At 46.3% G+C, this 15,835-nt stretch overlaps 1 protein-coding gene and 1 long non-coding RNA gene across 8 annotated transcripts in view; one reads left to right on the top strand and one right to left on the bottom strand.

Annotated features, from left to right (window-relative positions):
* Window positions 1–15,835, bottom strand: part of FXN (frataxin) — a 75,728-nt gene that overhangs the window by 13,072 nt on the left and 46,821 nt on the right. For 5 of the 7 annotated variants that reach the window (XR_010337058.1, XR_010337059.1, XM_064361677.1 and 2 more), the window contains exon 5: window positions 7,380–7,605. The exons of 1 other annotated variant lie outside the window; for it this stretch is intronic. Coding sequence is in view for 3 of the 6 variants with exons in the window: in XM_064361677.1 (XP_064217747.1) it covers window positions 7,380–7,605 (226 nt within the window). In the remaining 3 variants the exon portion in view is untranslated. Of the gene's footprint in view, window positions 1–7,379; window positions 7,606–11,075; window positions 11,393–15,835 lie in introns of those variants that run through there. One more of the 7 variants, XR_010337060.1, reaches the window with a different exon arrangement.
* On the top strand, window positions 8,370–14,589 carry LOC135268687 (uncharacterized). Its single transcript, XR_010337061.1, has 3 exons — window positions 8,370–8,457; window positions 12,510–12,675; window positions 14,459–14,589. It is a non-coding gene; the product is annotated as an uncharacterized LOC135268687 (long non-coding RNA).

Genomic DNA, 15,835 nt, shown 5'->3' with positions numbered 1-15,835 from the left:
ATAACCTCTGCCTCCCAGTTTCAAGCGATTCTCTTGTCTCAGACTCCTGAATAGCTGAGAATACAGGCACATGCCACCATCCCCGGCTAATTTTTTTTTTTTTTTTCCCCAAAACAAAAGCCAAATTTATTCAGCAGACATAATTACGAAATCCTAGAAATCAGGACCGCCACAGCTTCAGACACTCCGTTGTGAAGTATACATCAATAGCTACATCTGGAGGATGAAGAAGCCATTGACTCTTTAGAAAACTGGTTTAGCTACCTTCAAGTTTGGGGGTGGCACTTACAAGCACGCTGTCAAGTTTCACAAGAGTAAAGCCAGCGGCTTCTCCTCTACAAGAATCACATTTGAAAACCGGTTTCAGTCACAAAAGAAGAGCTGGCATGGCAGGAGGAAACCACTCGAGCGGGTGAGGTCCCACCGAGGCCGAGGCCCGTGGCTCCATGGAGGGCCAAAAGAGAGCAGAAAAACGTCCGGGGTTTTTCATGCATTCCTACAGACACCAGGAAGGGTGGAATAAGAAAGCTCAGCTGGGAGGCCAGGAGAGAGACTCAAGAGATTGTTTATGAGTGTGTCTGAGGAAGCTCCTGGCATGGCCATGAGTGGCCTTCCAGGAGTTCCGTAAAGAGGAAAGCACAGAAAACAGGAAAGAACTCTCCCTCCACGTCGCTCTCTGCCTATTTGTGTCCTCGGGAGACTCCCAGCGGTAGAAAAGCACCAACGGGGCTCTTCTTGGAGCAAGAGAAAGACAAGACTCCGGGTGAGGACGCTCTCCCAGGAACCCCACAGCAAACTGTGACCTTGAACCACAGGCGGCAAGGTCAAGTCATTTACTAGTCCACATTCAAATCCAACTCTCCCACCTGCAAAGTTTTTCACCTCCCTCCAGTCCCTTAACTAGAGTTCACATCTCTCACCTTCACCAGCCACCGAGTCGGTGGGAGAAAGGGGCAATGCCCACCCACCCACCACCAACCTTTTACATTCTTCTGCCCCCCTAGACTTTCTTTGCACAGCAATTGTAGCACCACTTTCACTAAGTTCTTCCACCGGAAAATAACAAGAAACCATATGCGTGTCGGGAAGTTTTCAAGTACTGTTACAAAGCCATCGCGATTCCGGCCCCTCCGAGCCCTCCTTAAACAATCCAAGCTCACGACGCCCCCAAGGGCTAAGTGAGGTACGAATCGATGTAAGTAGCTGCCACAGTTCTTAGTTTATCCCAGGTCCTCGGCGAGGATAGCCAGGTAAGTTCCCATGCCCCACGGACGCGCCCTGGCGCACGCATTTCTCCACGTTTACGTTTTATCCAACGGCCTCGCCGGAGCTGGTAACCTCTTGGCTCGTCATCTCTTCCCCGCGCGCCTCCCCCAGCCAAAGCGCTCGCTCCCAGGTTGGCGACGTCGGCTTCACCTCAGGCTTGGCAGGAACTGGACGTTGCTGGGTCTAAGCAGCAGCCTTCTTCCTCCTCCAGGGTGCCTGGGTCGGAGGAAGGCGCCTGATGGCTGCAGGGCAATAGGGTCCGGTCCGCTGCGGCCTGTCCTGGGCCCAGCGGCGCTCGCGGGACCCGTGGCTGCAGCCGCGGCGACGGCTCGTTGGAGCCTCCGCACCGCTTCCTTGATGAGGTTTCCCGAGAGCACGAGCTGCTGCAGGCGCCGGGAGGTAACCGCGTCCCTGAGCCATCCTCGCCGGCGCGGCCCTGCACGCGGCTGGTCTTGAACTCCTGACCTCGGATGATCTGCCCGCCTTGGCCTCCCAAAGTGTTGGGATTACAGGTGTGAGCCACCGCGCCTGGCCTGCCAGATTTCATTTTTTCAAATAATTAAAAAATTCGGTGTAGCGGTCTGTCTCCGTGGCCCCAGCTACTCTGGATGTTGAGGTGGGAGGATTGCTTGAGCCCAGGAGGTTGAGCTGCAGTGAGCTGTATTTGTGCCCTGCACTACAGCCTGGGCGACAGAACAAGATCCTATCTCAAAAACAAAGCAAAACAAAACAAAAGCTGCCCACCAAGTATTTCTTGGTGGATTTTCTTTTATTCTTTTTTCTTTTCTTTCTTTTTTTTTTTTTTGAAACAGTTTCACTCTGTGGCCCAGGCTGGAGTACAGTGGTGCGATCTCGGCTCACTGCAACCTCTGCCTCTTGGGTTCAAGCGATTCTCCTGCCTCAGCCTCCTGAGTAGCTGGGATTACAGGCAGGCACCACCATGCCTGGCTAATTTTGTATTTTTAATAGAGATGGCGTTTCTCCATGTTGGTCAGGCTGGTCTCGAACTCCTAACCTGAGGTGATCCACCTGCCTCAGCCTCTCACAGTGCTGGGATTACAAGTGCAAGCCACCATGTCCAGCTAATTTTTGTATTTTTAGTACAGATGGGATTTCACCCTGTTGGTCAGACTGGTCTCAAACCCCTGACCTCAGGTGATCTGCCCATCTCGGCCTCCCAACGTGCTTGGATTACAGGCATGAGCCATCGTGCCCAGCCTTATTATTATTTTTTTCACATCACAAAATATCTGGAGGCAGACTGTCCAGTTTTGGTACAGCAACTCTAAGATGACAACAGGGGAGAAGGATTTTCCCATCTCTCTGCTATGCCGTTTTTGCCTGTGACTTTGACCCTCATGGGTCCAAGATGGTTCTTCCACCCACAGGCATCTAGTATATCATATAGGCAAAAGCCCACGCCAGCTGAACCTGCCTGTATGCTTTACTGAAAGCTTTCCTGCTTAGCTTACATTAGTCAAAGTTGGGTCCTAAGGCTATTCCTAGTTGCAAAGAATTCCAAGAAAGGTTTTTGTTGTTGTTGTTGTTGTTGTTTTTAAACTGGGTTTATTGATTCTAGAGAAAATTGTGAGTATGTTAGAAAGACAGGAGAACATGGACATTGGGTAGGTACCTACATACCAAAATGGTAACAATAATGCTCTCAGATGGTGTGATTGTGGATTTTTTTTTCTTTTTGAAACAGGATTTCACTCTGCCTCCCAGGCTGAAGTGCAGTGCTATTATCTGGGCTCACTGCACCCTCAACTGCCTGGATTCAAGTCCTTCTCCCACCTCAGCCTCCCGTGTAGCTGGTAGCACAGGCAAGCACCACCACGGCCAGCAATTTCTTTCATAATTTGTAGAGATGAGGTCTCACAATTTTGCCCAGGTTGGTCTGTAACTCCTGGGCTGAAGTGATCCTCCTGCTTCACCACTTCCCCCACCCCCAAAATGCTGGGCTTACAGACATGAGCCACTGTGCCCAATCCTCCCACCTCAACATCCGGAGTTGCGGGGACCACAGGGACACACCACTGTGCCTGGCTAATTTTTTTATTATTTGTATTTTTAGTTTTTTCAAATATGCCTCATCTGGCAGCTGACTGGGGAAAAAGCACTGCATGGGTTTTGCCAGTTGCCTAAGAGTTTCTGAGACAACCCTCTCCCTCACTGAAAATCACTGGGTTCACAATTGATTTAATATTGTATTATATCATTATCAACGTTGTTTTCAGGTCTGTCGACAGTAACCCGGGTTTGTAGTCCTGGAGTAATGTCTGCATGCTTTCTCACTGTAATAGATATTGTTGGTTGTTGTCCAGCCTTGCTTCTTCCTCCTGGGTCCTTTCCTAACAGAGCTTTGTGTTGTTTTGTTTTTTTCTTTTTTCTTTTTTTTGAGATGGAGTCTGTCTCACTCTGTTGCCCGGGCTGGCTCTCTGCAACCTTCGACTCCTAGGTTCAAGCAATTCTCCTATCTCGGCCTCATGAGTAGCTGGGATTACAGGCTCGTGCCACCATGCCTGGCTAATTTTTGTATTTTTAGTAGAGATGGGATTTTGCCATGTTGGCCAGGCTGGTCTTGAACTCCTGACCCCAGGTGTCCACCCGCCTCAGCCTCCCAAAGTGCTGAGATTATAGTCATGAGCCACTGCACCTGGCCAGAGCTTTGATTTTTCTCTTATGTATCTACTCTCCTTTCTGCAACTTAGGGATTCAGAAAAATGTGACCTACTCCCAGCTCCTGGGACAATTAATGATCATTCTAGGTGGGGTCCTACTTCTCCAACTAGTAATTGGCTCAAGCACCCATTCTTCATTAGTGACCTTCCCCTAGTGATGGTTTCCCAGCTGGGCCAGGGACCTGATTTCTATGGATGAGACTCTAGGGGATGTTTGCCATGGACTTCTGGTTAGAATGTTTCCTCCCTCTTAAGAAGGAGTTGGCTGTTGCAGTGGCTCACACTTGTAATCCCAGACCTTTGGGAAATAGAGGAGAAAAGAATGCTTGAGCTCAAGAGTTTGAGACCAGCCTGGGCAACATAGGGAGAAGGAAGGAAGGGAGGGAGGGAGGGAGGGGGAGGGAGGGAGGGAGGGAAGGAAGGAAGGAAGGAAGGAAGGAAGGAAGGAGAGGAGTCGCAAACACAAGGGGCTTCTGAGATGCTGGCAATGTTTTGTTTCTTGATCTGGGTGATGATTCCATGGGTATTTATTTTGTAAAAGTTAACCGAATTGTAATTAAATTTGTTATTTGTCTTTTTTTTTTTTTTTTTGCTCTGTCAGTAAGGCTGTAGCACAGTGGTGCAGTCACAGCTCACTATAACCTCAAACTCCTAATCCTCCTGCCTCAGCCTCCTAGGTGGCTGGGACTACAGGCATGCACCAGCACCCAGTTCATTTTTTAATTTTTTGTGGAGACAGGATCTCACTTTGTTGCCCACGCTGGTCTTGAACTTCTGGCATCGAGTGATGATTTCCCTGCCTTAGCTTCCCGAAGTGCTGGAATGAGAGGCACGAACCACCACCTGGTCTTAAATCTGTTTTATGTACTTTTCCATTTGTGTGCCACAGTTCACGACTTAGAAAGTTCTTTTAAAAGAATAAGAAAGGATACATTTAAAAAAGCGAATGAAGCCTGGGCACGGTGGCTCACCCCTGTAATCCCCGCATTTTGGGAGGCTGAGGTGGGTGGATCATGAGGTCAGGAGTTTGAGACTGGCCTGACCAGCATGGTGAAACCCTGTCTCTACTAAAAATACAAAATTAGCCGGGCGTGGTGGTGCACGCCTGTAGTCCCAACTACTCAGGAGGCTGAGGCAGGAGAATTGCTTGAACCCAGAAAGTGGAGGTTGCAGTAAGCTGAGATCCCACCACTGCACTCCAGCTGGGGTGACAGACTGAGACTCCATCTCAAAAAAAAAAAAAAAAAAAAATACACACACACACACACACACACAAAGGGGATGAGCTTTCCTTTCCTGGGTGAACTGCTGTGCAGTCATGAAGCCAACAATTTTATAGCATTTTAACCATTTTGTTACCATGTTGGTGAAGCTGCCTGAGGATGCAGATGACAGCAGCCAGGAAGTGCAGAGAAATGGAGCCAGACTCCTGGGTTAGACTAATGCTGAAGCCTCCTTTCTGGGCCTGCATTTTCATCAGCCAATCAATGCCTTTATTATTTAAACCAGTTTGAGATTTTCTGGTCCTAGCAGGAAGGTGTCCAATCTAACACACTTTGGCCCGTGTCCAGTCAGTTATTAAGTGTGAATGCTCTGCAGTGCCCTCACCTCCACTAACTTCTCTTATTCTCCTTGCCCTGATATTATATCTTGTTCTGCTGACTTTGAGAGCTTCTCAACAGCTTCTCAACTTCAGATCTGTCCACACACAGCTCTTTAGCTCTGGCCACATCACTTTCTTCTCCAGGTTACGTCTCTTTCTGCCCTCCTAGAAGAAGGTGAAACCCCTCAGCCTAGCACTCAGGGTACATAACAGCCCAAGGCATTTTGCTACTCATGTGAATCTACAAACTACCCTCTGCCAACCTGGACCTTTCTCCCAGAAGAACTCATGCTTTTTCATAGGGATGGTTTGACTAAGGCACCCTCTTCCCTCTAATCTAGCCATTAAAATCCTGTTCACCAGGGCTGGGTGCAGTGGCTCATTCCTGTAATCCCAGCACTTTGAGAGGCCAAAGCAGGAGGATCACTTGAATGCCGAAGTTTGTGACCAGCCTGGGCAACATAGCAAGACCCCATCTCTAAAAAAAAAATTTAGCAGGGTGCGGTGGCACATACCTGTACTTCCAGGCACACAGGAGGCTGAGGTGGGAGGATCGCTTGAGCCCGGGAGGTCAAGGCTGCAGTGAGTGAGCCATGATTGCACCATCACACTCCAGCCAGGGTGACAAAGCGAGACTGTCTAAGAAAAAAAAATCTTGTCCACCTTTCAAGGCCCATCTCTAAATTCACTCAGATTATTCAAGTCTCTCTGATCTCACCCACTAGAAATGGTCCCCGCTCCAGCCTCTGATTCTCTCTACTGTACCCATGGCTTGCTCTCTTGCTAGCCTGTTGTGTATATTGCCTATGTAGTATACCTCTGGGGCTTGTCTTCCTCTTCTTCCCTGGGAGTCCCCCTTGTTATACAAACACACATCCCTCCCATACACATCCTTCTCCCGAAATCTTTGTAGATAGAGCTTGTATCTGGCACACTGACTCACATGTTGAATTGTCTCCTCAGCAAGATATGATTTCCTTCCCTCCCTTCCTTCGTTCCTTCGTTCCTTCGTTCCTTCGTTCCTTCCTTCCTTCCTTCCTTCCGTTTTTGAGACAGAGCCTCAGTCTATCACACAGGCTGGAGTACAGTGGTACAATCACAGCTCACTGCAGCCTTCACTTCCTGGGCTGAGGTGATCCTCCCACCTCAGCTTCCCAGGTAGCTGGGACTACAGGCACACTGACCACTTGCAGCTAATTTTTTCTATTTTTTATAGAGATGGAGTTTCACTATGTTGCTCAGGCTGGTCTCGAACTTCTTGGCTCAAGCGATCTGCCCACCTTGGCCTCCCAAAGTGCTGGGATTATAGGCGTGTAATCCCAGCACTGTGCCCAGTCAAAATATAATTATATGAATAAGTCAAAAGTAAAATATTAGTTTTTCAATATGGTCATGGTCTCTGCTGATCCAAAAACATTAATTTCTTTCTTTTTTTTGAGATGGAGTCTCACTCTGTCACCCAGGCTGGAGTGCAGTGGTGCGATCTTGGCTCACTGCAACCTCTGTCTCCCAGGTTCAGGTGATTCTCCTGCCTCTCAGCCTCCCAAGTAGCTAGGACCTCAAGCATGTGCCACCACGCCCAGCTAATTTTTGTATTTTTAGTAGAGACGGGGTTTCACCATGTTGGCCAGGCTGGTCTTGACTCCCTGACCTCAGGTGATCCACTCACCTTCGCCTCCCAAAGTGTTGAGATTACAGGCGTGAGCCACCACGCCCAGTTTAAACATTAATTTCTTGACTTCATATGACTAAATGTTCCTGTCAAGAATGTTCTACAGGTTCCTTCACTGATACATATCCACTGAAGGGAAAAACAAACAGCCACTCACCCAGCTCTCAAGCCATCTTACGAACCGCACTGTCTGGGCTGCTTTGTTGCTCATTTGCTGGTTAGAATCCCAGGAGACAGAAACAGAGGTAGTCCAGGTATAGCCTGTTTGGAGAGCATGGTCCTCACTCTCCCTCATGGATGAAACAGCCACAGGAGCCACGTTAAGCTTCCAGGAGAAGGAGTGTGTCTCGAGCATGGGTTTGGCAACTGTTAAGGAGCCATGCCTGCAAATAAATTCCATCTTGAACTGAAGAGTCACTAACCGAGGAGCTGAATTAATTATTCCTGCCCGTGGTTCCCAAGGCTACAGCCCCCTTAGGATGCTGGGTAACAAGATCCTTTCAAACTCACTTGGGAGATATTGGTTGTCTGTTGCCTGCAGCTGCCCCCCGGATATGATTCATAGAGTTTCTGTCTGCTGGACAGCCAGAGAAAGTAACCAGCAAAGATGTATTAGCTCCTACCTGGTGTTTTCAAGCCCCACTTATATACGCTAAAAACTCCCAGCTAACGACGTTTTATTACGGACACATTCACTGTGTGTGGAAGGATGTGATGTTGAATTCACATGCCAGAGAGAACTGGCCTATGAGGAAACAGAAAGAAAGTTCTCTCTCTCTCTTTTTTTTTTTTTTTTTTTGAGACAGAGTCTCGCTGTGTTGCCCAGCTGGAGTGTAGAGGCACGATTAGGCTCACTGCAACCTCCACCTCCCAAGTTCAAGCAATTCTCAAGCCTCAGCCTACCAAGTAGCTGTAGCTGGGATTATAGGTGTCTGCCACCATGCCCAGCTAATTTTTGTATTTTTAGTAGAGATGGGGTTTTGCCATGTTGGCCAGGCTGGTCTCGAACTTTCAACCTCAAGTGTACCGCCCACCTCAGCCTCCCAACGTCCTGGAATTACAGGTGTGAGCCTTCATACCCAGGCGGAAGAAAGTATTCTCTATATTTCTGTATTCACCTATTAGAGACTTCTTTCCTCAGGTAGCCAAAACTCAGAAGCAAAATGACTAGAAATCAAATGTGGACATTAAGAGCACATCATCTTCTTCATCAATTACTGATAACTATTACTCAGGTATGTAACTTGTAGTCAAAAGATCTCTGCTATGCCAAGGGCATGTCGGCAATTCGTTCCTGCCCGGATCCGGATTCTTGATTCCTATAATCACAGCTACTCATGAGACTGGTTCATGCAATTGCTTGCTTTTAGGAATTATAGGTAGGAGGGTTACATGGGTCCACAATCCCATAACACAATTCTAAAATTTCAGTTTTGTGTCTGAAACCAAAAGTTTGATGCCCAAACTAATTTGGCAGCAAAATCTGACCCAAGATAATGTAAGTCTGTTTATGATTCTTATTTCTTTTACTTAGTATAAATAGTCATACATTTCACTGGGATATATTGATGTGTTTGTTTACAGGATGTCACTCCAAGTCTTTCTTGGAGGTATTATGTCATAATATACAGTAAATGCAACCTATTTCTGAAAAAATTCTAAATTCCATAATACATAGCCCAACCTGTAAACTTCAACCTCAGACTGATGAACAGTAACCAGAGTGAACTATCCAGCATGTTAAATTGCAGTTGTCGCTGGGTGCGGTGGCTCACTCCTGTAATCCCAGCCCTTTGGGAGGCCGAGGTGGATGATCATTTGGGTTCAGGAGTTTGAGACCATCCTGGCCAAAATGGTGAACCCCATCTCTATAAAAATACAAAAATTAGCTGGGCATGGTGGCACGTTCCTATAATCCCAGCTACTCAGGAGGCTGAGGCAGGAGAATCACCTGAACTTGGGAGGTAGAGGTTGTAGTGAGCAAATATTGCACCACTGCACTCCAGCCTGGGTGACAAAGCAAGACTCAGTCTCAAAAAAAAAATGCAGTTGTAGCACATTAGAGTTTCTGCATTTCCTGCCCAAACATACATGACGATATATCTAATCCTAGCCCTAATTGCACACTGTTTCAGCCTTGCAGAAAACTTTGCAAAATCATTATACACATCTCAACATTCTAACACTGTGAATTTGCACTGAACTGTGTTTGCAGTGGCTGCCCCTCCTTAACAGGCCAAAAAACTCCATTTCCTCTTACTGCTTTTCATATCAATAAAAAAACAAGCATCCACCTAAGGCAAACATACTCAAGCTTCTCTGCAAGTTTTCAGAGAAAGAAAATTAGGAGAGTCACTAAAAGGACGACGGTATGGTCAATTTCTTTTGCACATTACCTAATTTCCTTCAGGTGGCTGTGGCAGGGTAGGGCTTCATTTTGTGACTCTACTGTGGTATCACCACAGCAAATTAATCTTTCAAATATCCAGGTAAGTCAGAGATCATGATTTGGGTCTTTAACTGAACAGGAATTAGGTGTAAGATGTCTAATTCAGAACACCTGAAGGTTTTTTTTTTTTTTTTTTTTTTTTAGATGGAGTCTTGCTGTGTCACCCAGGCTGGAGTGCAGTGGGGTGATCTCGGCTCACTACAACCTCCACCTTTCAGGTTCAAGAGATTCTCCTGCCTCAGCCTCCTGAGTAGCTGGGACTACAGGCATGCACCACCATGCCGGCTACTCAGGATGCTGAAGCCTGAGAATCCCTTGACCCCAAGAGGTGGAGACTGCAATGAATCAAGATACACCACTGCACTCCACCCTAAGCGACCGAGCGAGTCTCAAAAGTGAAAAAGTTAAAAAAAAAAAAAAAAAAAAGAGAGAGAGAGACTCAATGTACAAACTGCTATTTCTCCTGCCCAAAACTCTGCCAAGTTTGCATTATAAAGGAGTAACCAAGAGAATAAAAATTTAAGTTACTTGGGAGTTATCATGGCTACCAAAAAAACCCCAACTAGTCCCCAAAAATACTTCTATTGCTTCAACTGCAGCTTAAAGCCTACTTCTCTAAATCCTAAGGGGATGCACTATCGTTCTCTTCCTCAATGCTCCCAACAGATCCGTGCCAACCCTGAGCAGGAAGAACTGCAGGAAACAGAGGTGTGGAGTCAAATCAATGACCAGAGTCCTGGAGACTTGGGTTTTCATCCCAGCTCTGCCTCTTAACTGGTTATGTGACCTCCATTCACATCTCTGCCTCCATTTTCTTCTTCTTCTTTTTTTTTTTAGATGGAGTCTTGCTCTGTCACCCAGGCTGGATGGCAGTGGCTCAATCACAGCTTACTGCAACCTCTACCTCCTGGGTTCAAGCAATTCTCCTTTCTCAGCATTCCAAGTAGCTGGGATTACAGGCACATGCCACCATACCCGGTTAATTTTTTGTAGAGATGGGGTTTTACCACGTAGGGCAGGCTGGTCTTGAACTCTTGACCTCATAAACCAACTGCCTTGGCCTCCCAAAGTGCTGGGATTACAGATGTGAGCCACTACGCCTGGTCTGCCTCCATTTTCATATCTATAAAATGGGGGAGTTGGACTAGACCAGAGTGAAACACCAACTTTAAATAGATGTAATAGGGTCTGAATCCAGGTTTCTGCACTGCAGGATTTCTCAGAAAAGTGCATTATAGGCCGGGCACAGTGGCTCATACCTGTAACCCCAGCACTTTGGGAGGCTGAGGCAGGATTGCTTGAAGCCAATAGTTCAAGCCCAGCCTGGGCAACATAGTGAGACTTCATCTCTATAAAATTAAAATGAAAATAAAATAAAATGAAGATGGGTGCATTGTAACTCACCAAAAGGGAGTGTTGTCCAAGATTTACTTGACCACAGAATTCTTTTGTTCCCAGAAACAAGTGGGACACATGTAGGGATGGCGGAGTAGAGAATCTCTGTTCCCTTTGAGAGCTTCCTTTCTCCTGCTCACGCCTGGCCTCACTGCCACTTCCTGGCTGGGCCCCATCTTGTCTCTGCACATGTGCCATTGTGTCCAATCCTACTTCTCAGCTCCCACTGATCATTCTCCTAATGCAAATGGAAAAACCTCATTCTCTTCATTTCTCTGCAAATCTGGATCCATCATTAATTGTCAAAATGTAAAAATGGTATGATCCTTAGAACAAAAACAAAAACAAAACAAGCAATACAAGAAAATAGAAGTAAAGAAAATAAAAATTTACTCCAATTTTCACCACTCAGAAATAATTCTACAAAACACTTTTTAATTGAGTTAGTTGATTCTACAGCTGGCAACAGCTTGTTTATTTATTATTTGTTTACATAGCGCTTCAATTACAAATTATGTGGTAAAAGAATTAAGGCCAGGCATGGTGGCTCACGCCTGTAATCCCAGCACTCTGGGAGGCAGAAGCAGGTGGATCACCTGAGGTCAGGAGTTCAAGACTAGTCTGGCCAACATGGAGAAACCCCATCTCTACTAAAAATACAAAAAAATTAGCCGGGCATGGTGGCACATGCCTGTAATCCCAGCTACTTGGAGGCTGAGGCAGGAGAATTGCTTGAACCTGGGAGGTGGAGGTTGCAGTGAGCCGAGATCACCCCATTGCACTCCAGCCTCGGCAACAAGAGCGAAACTCTATCTCCAAAAGAAAAAAAAATATGTTGAGGTACTAACCTCCAGTACCTCAGAATGTAACTTCATCTGGAAATAAGGTTGTTGCAGATGTTTTAGCTAAATTAAGACAATGAGGTTGGCTGGGCATGGTGGCTCACACCTGTAATCCCAGCACTTTGGGAGGTCAAAGCGGGCAGATCACCTCAGGTAGGGAGTTCAAGACCAGCCTGATCAACATGGAGAAACCCCGTCTCTATTAAAAATACAAAAAAAAAATAGCCAGGTATGGTAGCACATGCCTGTAATCCCAGCTACTCGGGAGGTTGAGGCAGGAGAATCTCTTGAACCTGGGAGGTGGAGGTGGCGGTTAACAGAGATCACGCCATTGCACTCCAGCCTGGGCGACAGAGGGAACTCTGTCTCAAAAAGAAAAAGAAAAAAGAATACCATGAGAAGATAGAGATAGAGATTGGAGTTATACAGTTGCAAGCTAAGGAACGCCAAAGATTATCCGTGAAACCGGAAGCTAAGGAAAGACAGGCAACAGATTATCTAGAGCCATCAAAAGAGTAGAGTCCTGTTCATACCTTAATTTTCTACTTCTGTCCTCCAGAACCGTGAGATAATACATTTCTCTCTCTCTCTCACCCATTAGGGTGACCAATCAACCTATTTCCTAGGGAATGAAGACTTTCCTGGGATTCAGGACTTTCAGGGCTAAAACTGGGAAAGTCCCTGGCAAACCAGAACAAGTTCATCACCCTACCAGCCATGGGAAGAGTATTTATACCATGGAAACTGACCGGTACACTACTCTATTGGTAAGCTTTGCAGTTTCAAATGGTCAAAGCCACAAACAGAAAAAAAAAGAAAGAAAGAAAGAAAGAATAAGTTTTTGCTGGATAAATACTATAGTTACAAACCCAGCTTTATGAGTCACGTTTTGTTTTGTTTTGCTTTTTTTTTTTTTTGAGACAGAGTTTCGCTCTTGTTACCCAGGCTGGAGTGCAATGGCGTGATCTCGGCTCACCGCAACCTCCGCCTCCTGGGTTCAGGCAATTCTCCTGCCTCAGCCTTCTGAGTAGCTGGGACTACAGGCACGCGCCACCATGCCCAGCTAATTTTTGTAATTTTAATAGAGACGGGGTTTCACCATGTTGACCAGGATGGTCTCGATCTCTTGACCTCGTGATCCACCCACCTTGGCCTCCCAAAGTGCTGGGATTACAGGCGTGAGCCACCACGCCTGGCCCTTGTTTTGCTTTTGAGATGAAGTCTGGTTCTGTTGTCCATGCTGGAGTGCAGGGGTACAATCTCGGCTCACTGCAACCTCCGCCTCCCGGGTTCAAGTGATTCCCCTGCCTCAGCCTCCCGAGTAGCTGGGATTACAGGTGTGTGCTATCACACCTAAATTTTTGTATGTTTAGTAGAGATGGAGTTTCACCATGTTGGCCAGGCTGCTCTCGAACTCCTGGCCTCAAATGATCCACCTGCATTGGCCTCCCAAAGTGCTGGGATTACAGGTGTGAGCCCCCATGCCCAGCCCATGAATCACATTTGTAAAAAAAATTTTAAATACAAAGCTAAGAGATGTCCTCTCTCTAAATTTTACCTTCTCTTTCAGATCAACGGTATTTATTTATTTAGAGTACCAATATCAAAGTTGTTTTCAACTGGAAAAATATAATTATAAAATCTTAGAGTTGAACACAAGTTGGAAAATGTTAACAATGGCAATTTTTAAGGCTCTAACATCCTTTTTCCTAATAACTACATAACAGAAATACAGATGCTTCACACCCTCCTATGGACTTACACACCTAGATTTAAGCCTTACAATCAACTGTACTTGTCACAATAATTTATGGAGAATCAGCAGTGACTTATTGAACATTGGCACAGTGCTTAGCCCACCATATCTGTGGCATAAATAAAATAACTTCCAGGGTGACCCCAGCGGCAAAACACCACCTTTCTCTTCCATTAGAAAAACTGTAGAGGAATTTGAGAGTGAATGAATCTCCACTAGATCCAGCAGTGGCCTAGAGGTCTGCCTTTCTCAACCAGGCACAAGGCGTGAAGATGCTGTCAGAGGCATGCGAACAGAGCAACTGCGTCTTAAACAGGAGCTGGGTAAAATAAGGTTGAAACCTACTGGGCTGCATTCCCAGACAGTTAAGGCGTTCTAAGTCACAGGATGAGACAGGAGGAGACAGGAGGTGGGCACACAATACAGGTCATAAAGACCTTGCTGATAAAACAGCTTACAGTAAAAGAGCCAGCCAAAATCCACCAAAACTAATATGGCCACGTGAGCGACCTCTGGTCATCCTCACTGCTACACTCTCGCCAGCACCGTGACAGTTTACAAACGCCATGGCAACGTCAGAAAGTTACTCTACAGGGTCTAAAAAGGGGAGGCCTGAATAATGCACCCCTTGTTTAGCATATCATCAAGAAATAACCATAACAATGGGCAACCGGCAGCCCTCAGCGCTGGCTGCTCTGTCTATGGAGTAGCCATTCTTTTATTTCTCTACTTTCACTTTACTGTATGGGCTCGCCCTGAGTTCTTTCTCTCTCTCTTTTCTTTTTTTTTGACAGAGTTTGGCTCATGTTGCTCAGGCTGGAGTACAACAGCGTGATCTTACCTCACCACAACCCCCGCCTCCCAGGTTCAAGTGACTCTCCTGCCTCAGCCTCCTGAGTACTTGGGATGAGGCATCCACCATGCCTGGCTAATTTTGTGTGTGTGTATTTTTAGTGGAGATGGGGTTTCACCACATTGGCCAGGCTAGTCTTGAACTCCTGGCTTCAGGTGATCCACCTGCCTCAGCCTCCCAAAGGGCTGGGATTACAGGAGTGAGCCACCATGCCCGGCCTGTGTACTGCCTTTTATAATTTAAAAAGCAGTTTTATGTATGCTTGTGCAAAGGCAGCCTCATATGCTTATAGTACACACTATGACCACAACTTTTTCCACAATGCATTTTACTGATTGACTTTTCTATTTCTTTTCTATCTCTGTATTTCATTAGACCATGAATGAATTCCTTGAGGGGAGGGAATGTGTTTGTTAACATTTGTATCCTAGCACGTGGCTTGGTTCAAAATAGGCAATGAATAACAGTTGGTTGAATACATGAAATATTAAATAAAGGCAAAAATACAGTCCGTAACAGTTTCCTTGTCCCAGTTAAATTTACTAAGCCAATTCTTTAATATAAACACAGATCCATCAAGGGTGTGTGCCACTTCCTACCATTTTAAGTGTTTTTTTTTTTAATCAGGAAGAGCCAGAGGCAAAAACGTCATGAAATGAACCACATGTGAGAGCGTGTGTGTGCGCGCACACGTGCACACACACACACATAGACGCAAACATCTAATTAGAAAAAACAAAACAAAACCAATTTACAAGGCTTGGCTCATCATCTCAATAGCTACTTGCACTAATCCTGTAATTTATGTCTCCTAAACACTGTTATTTTCCTTCTCTGGGCATTAGGCAACTTGGGAAAGGATTCCAGAAAAATTTCAACACTACTGACACTCATTATTATTAATATTATTAATACTGTTTTCTTTTTAATGGCCAGTCTTCTAAATGCTTGTATCCAACCTTAGAGAAGAATGTATTTTATAGGATTGCAGCCGAATGCAGCCCTGTATGCTATCTACTGGGAGTCTCCAGCCTTCCCAGCACTAACCTTGCTTCCCAAAGCCCCTCGGCTCACTGCAACCTCTGCCTCCCAGGTTCAAGATCGCCCTTCTTTCCAAGGGGCCCTTGGGATTCCTTCTCTTTTCACAGCTCCTTGTCACTGACACAGCCTTGGAGCAGGAAGCGGGAAGTGACCACCTACCCTACCTTCCTCCTTTCTAGGAGGGTGGGGGTGGGGCGGGGGTGAGGTGTCTGGGGAGGGGATGTGGTGGAGGGAGAGTTAGTGCCTGGTCCTGCCTTCCTCCCTCCCACCAACCCAG

This window comes from Aotus nancymaae, unplaced genomic scaffold (assembly GCF_030222135.1).
Source record: "Aotus nancymaae isolate 86718 unplaced genomic scaffold, 86718_ANA_hifiasm-v0.15.2.pri h1tg000041l, whole genome shotgun sequence".
In the NCBI taxonomy this organism is placed as follows: domain Eukaryota; kingdom Metazoa; phylum Chordata; class Mammalia; order Primates; family Aotidae; genus Aotus; species Aotus nancymaae.
The sequence above is the reverse complement of the archived record's forward strand: the minus strand, read 5'-3'. Positions and strand labels throughout refer to the sequence as shown.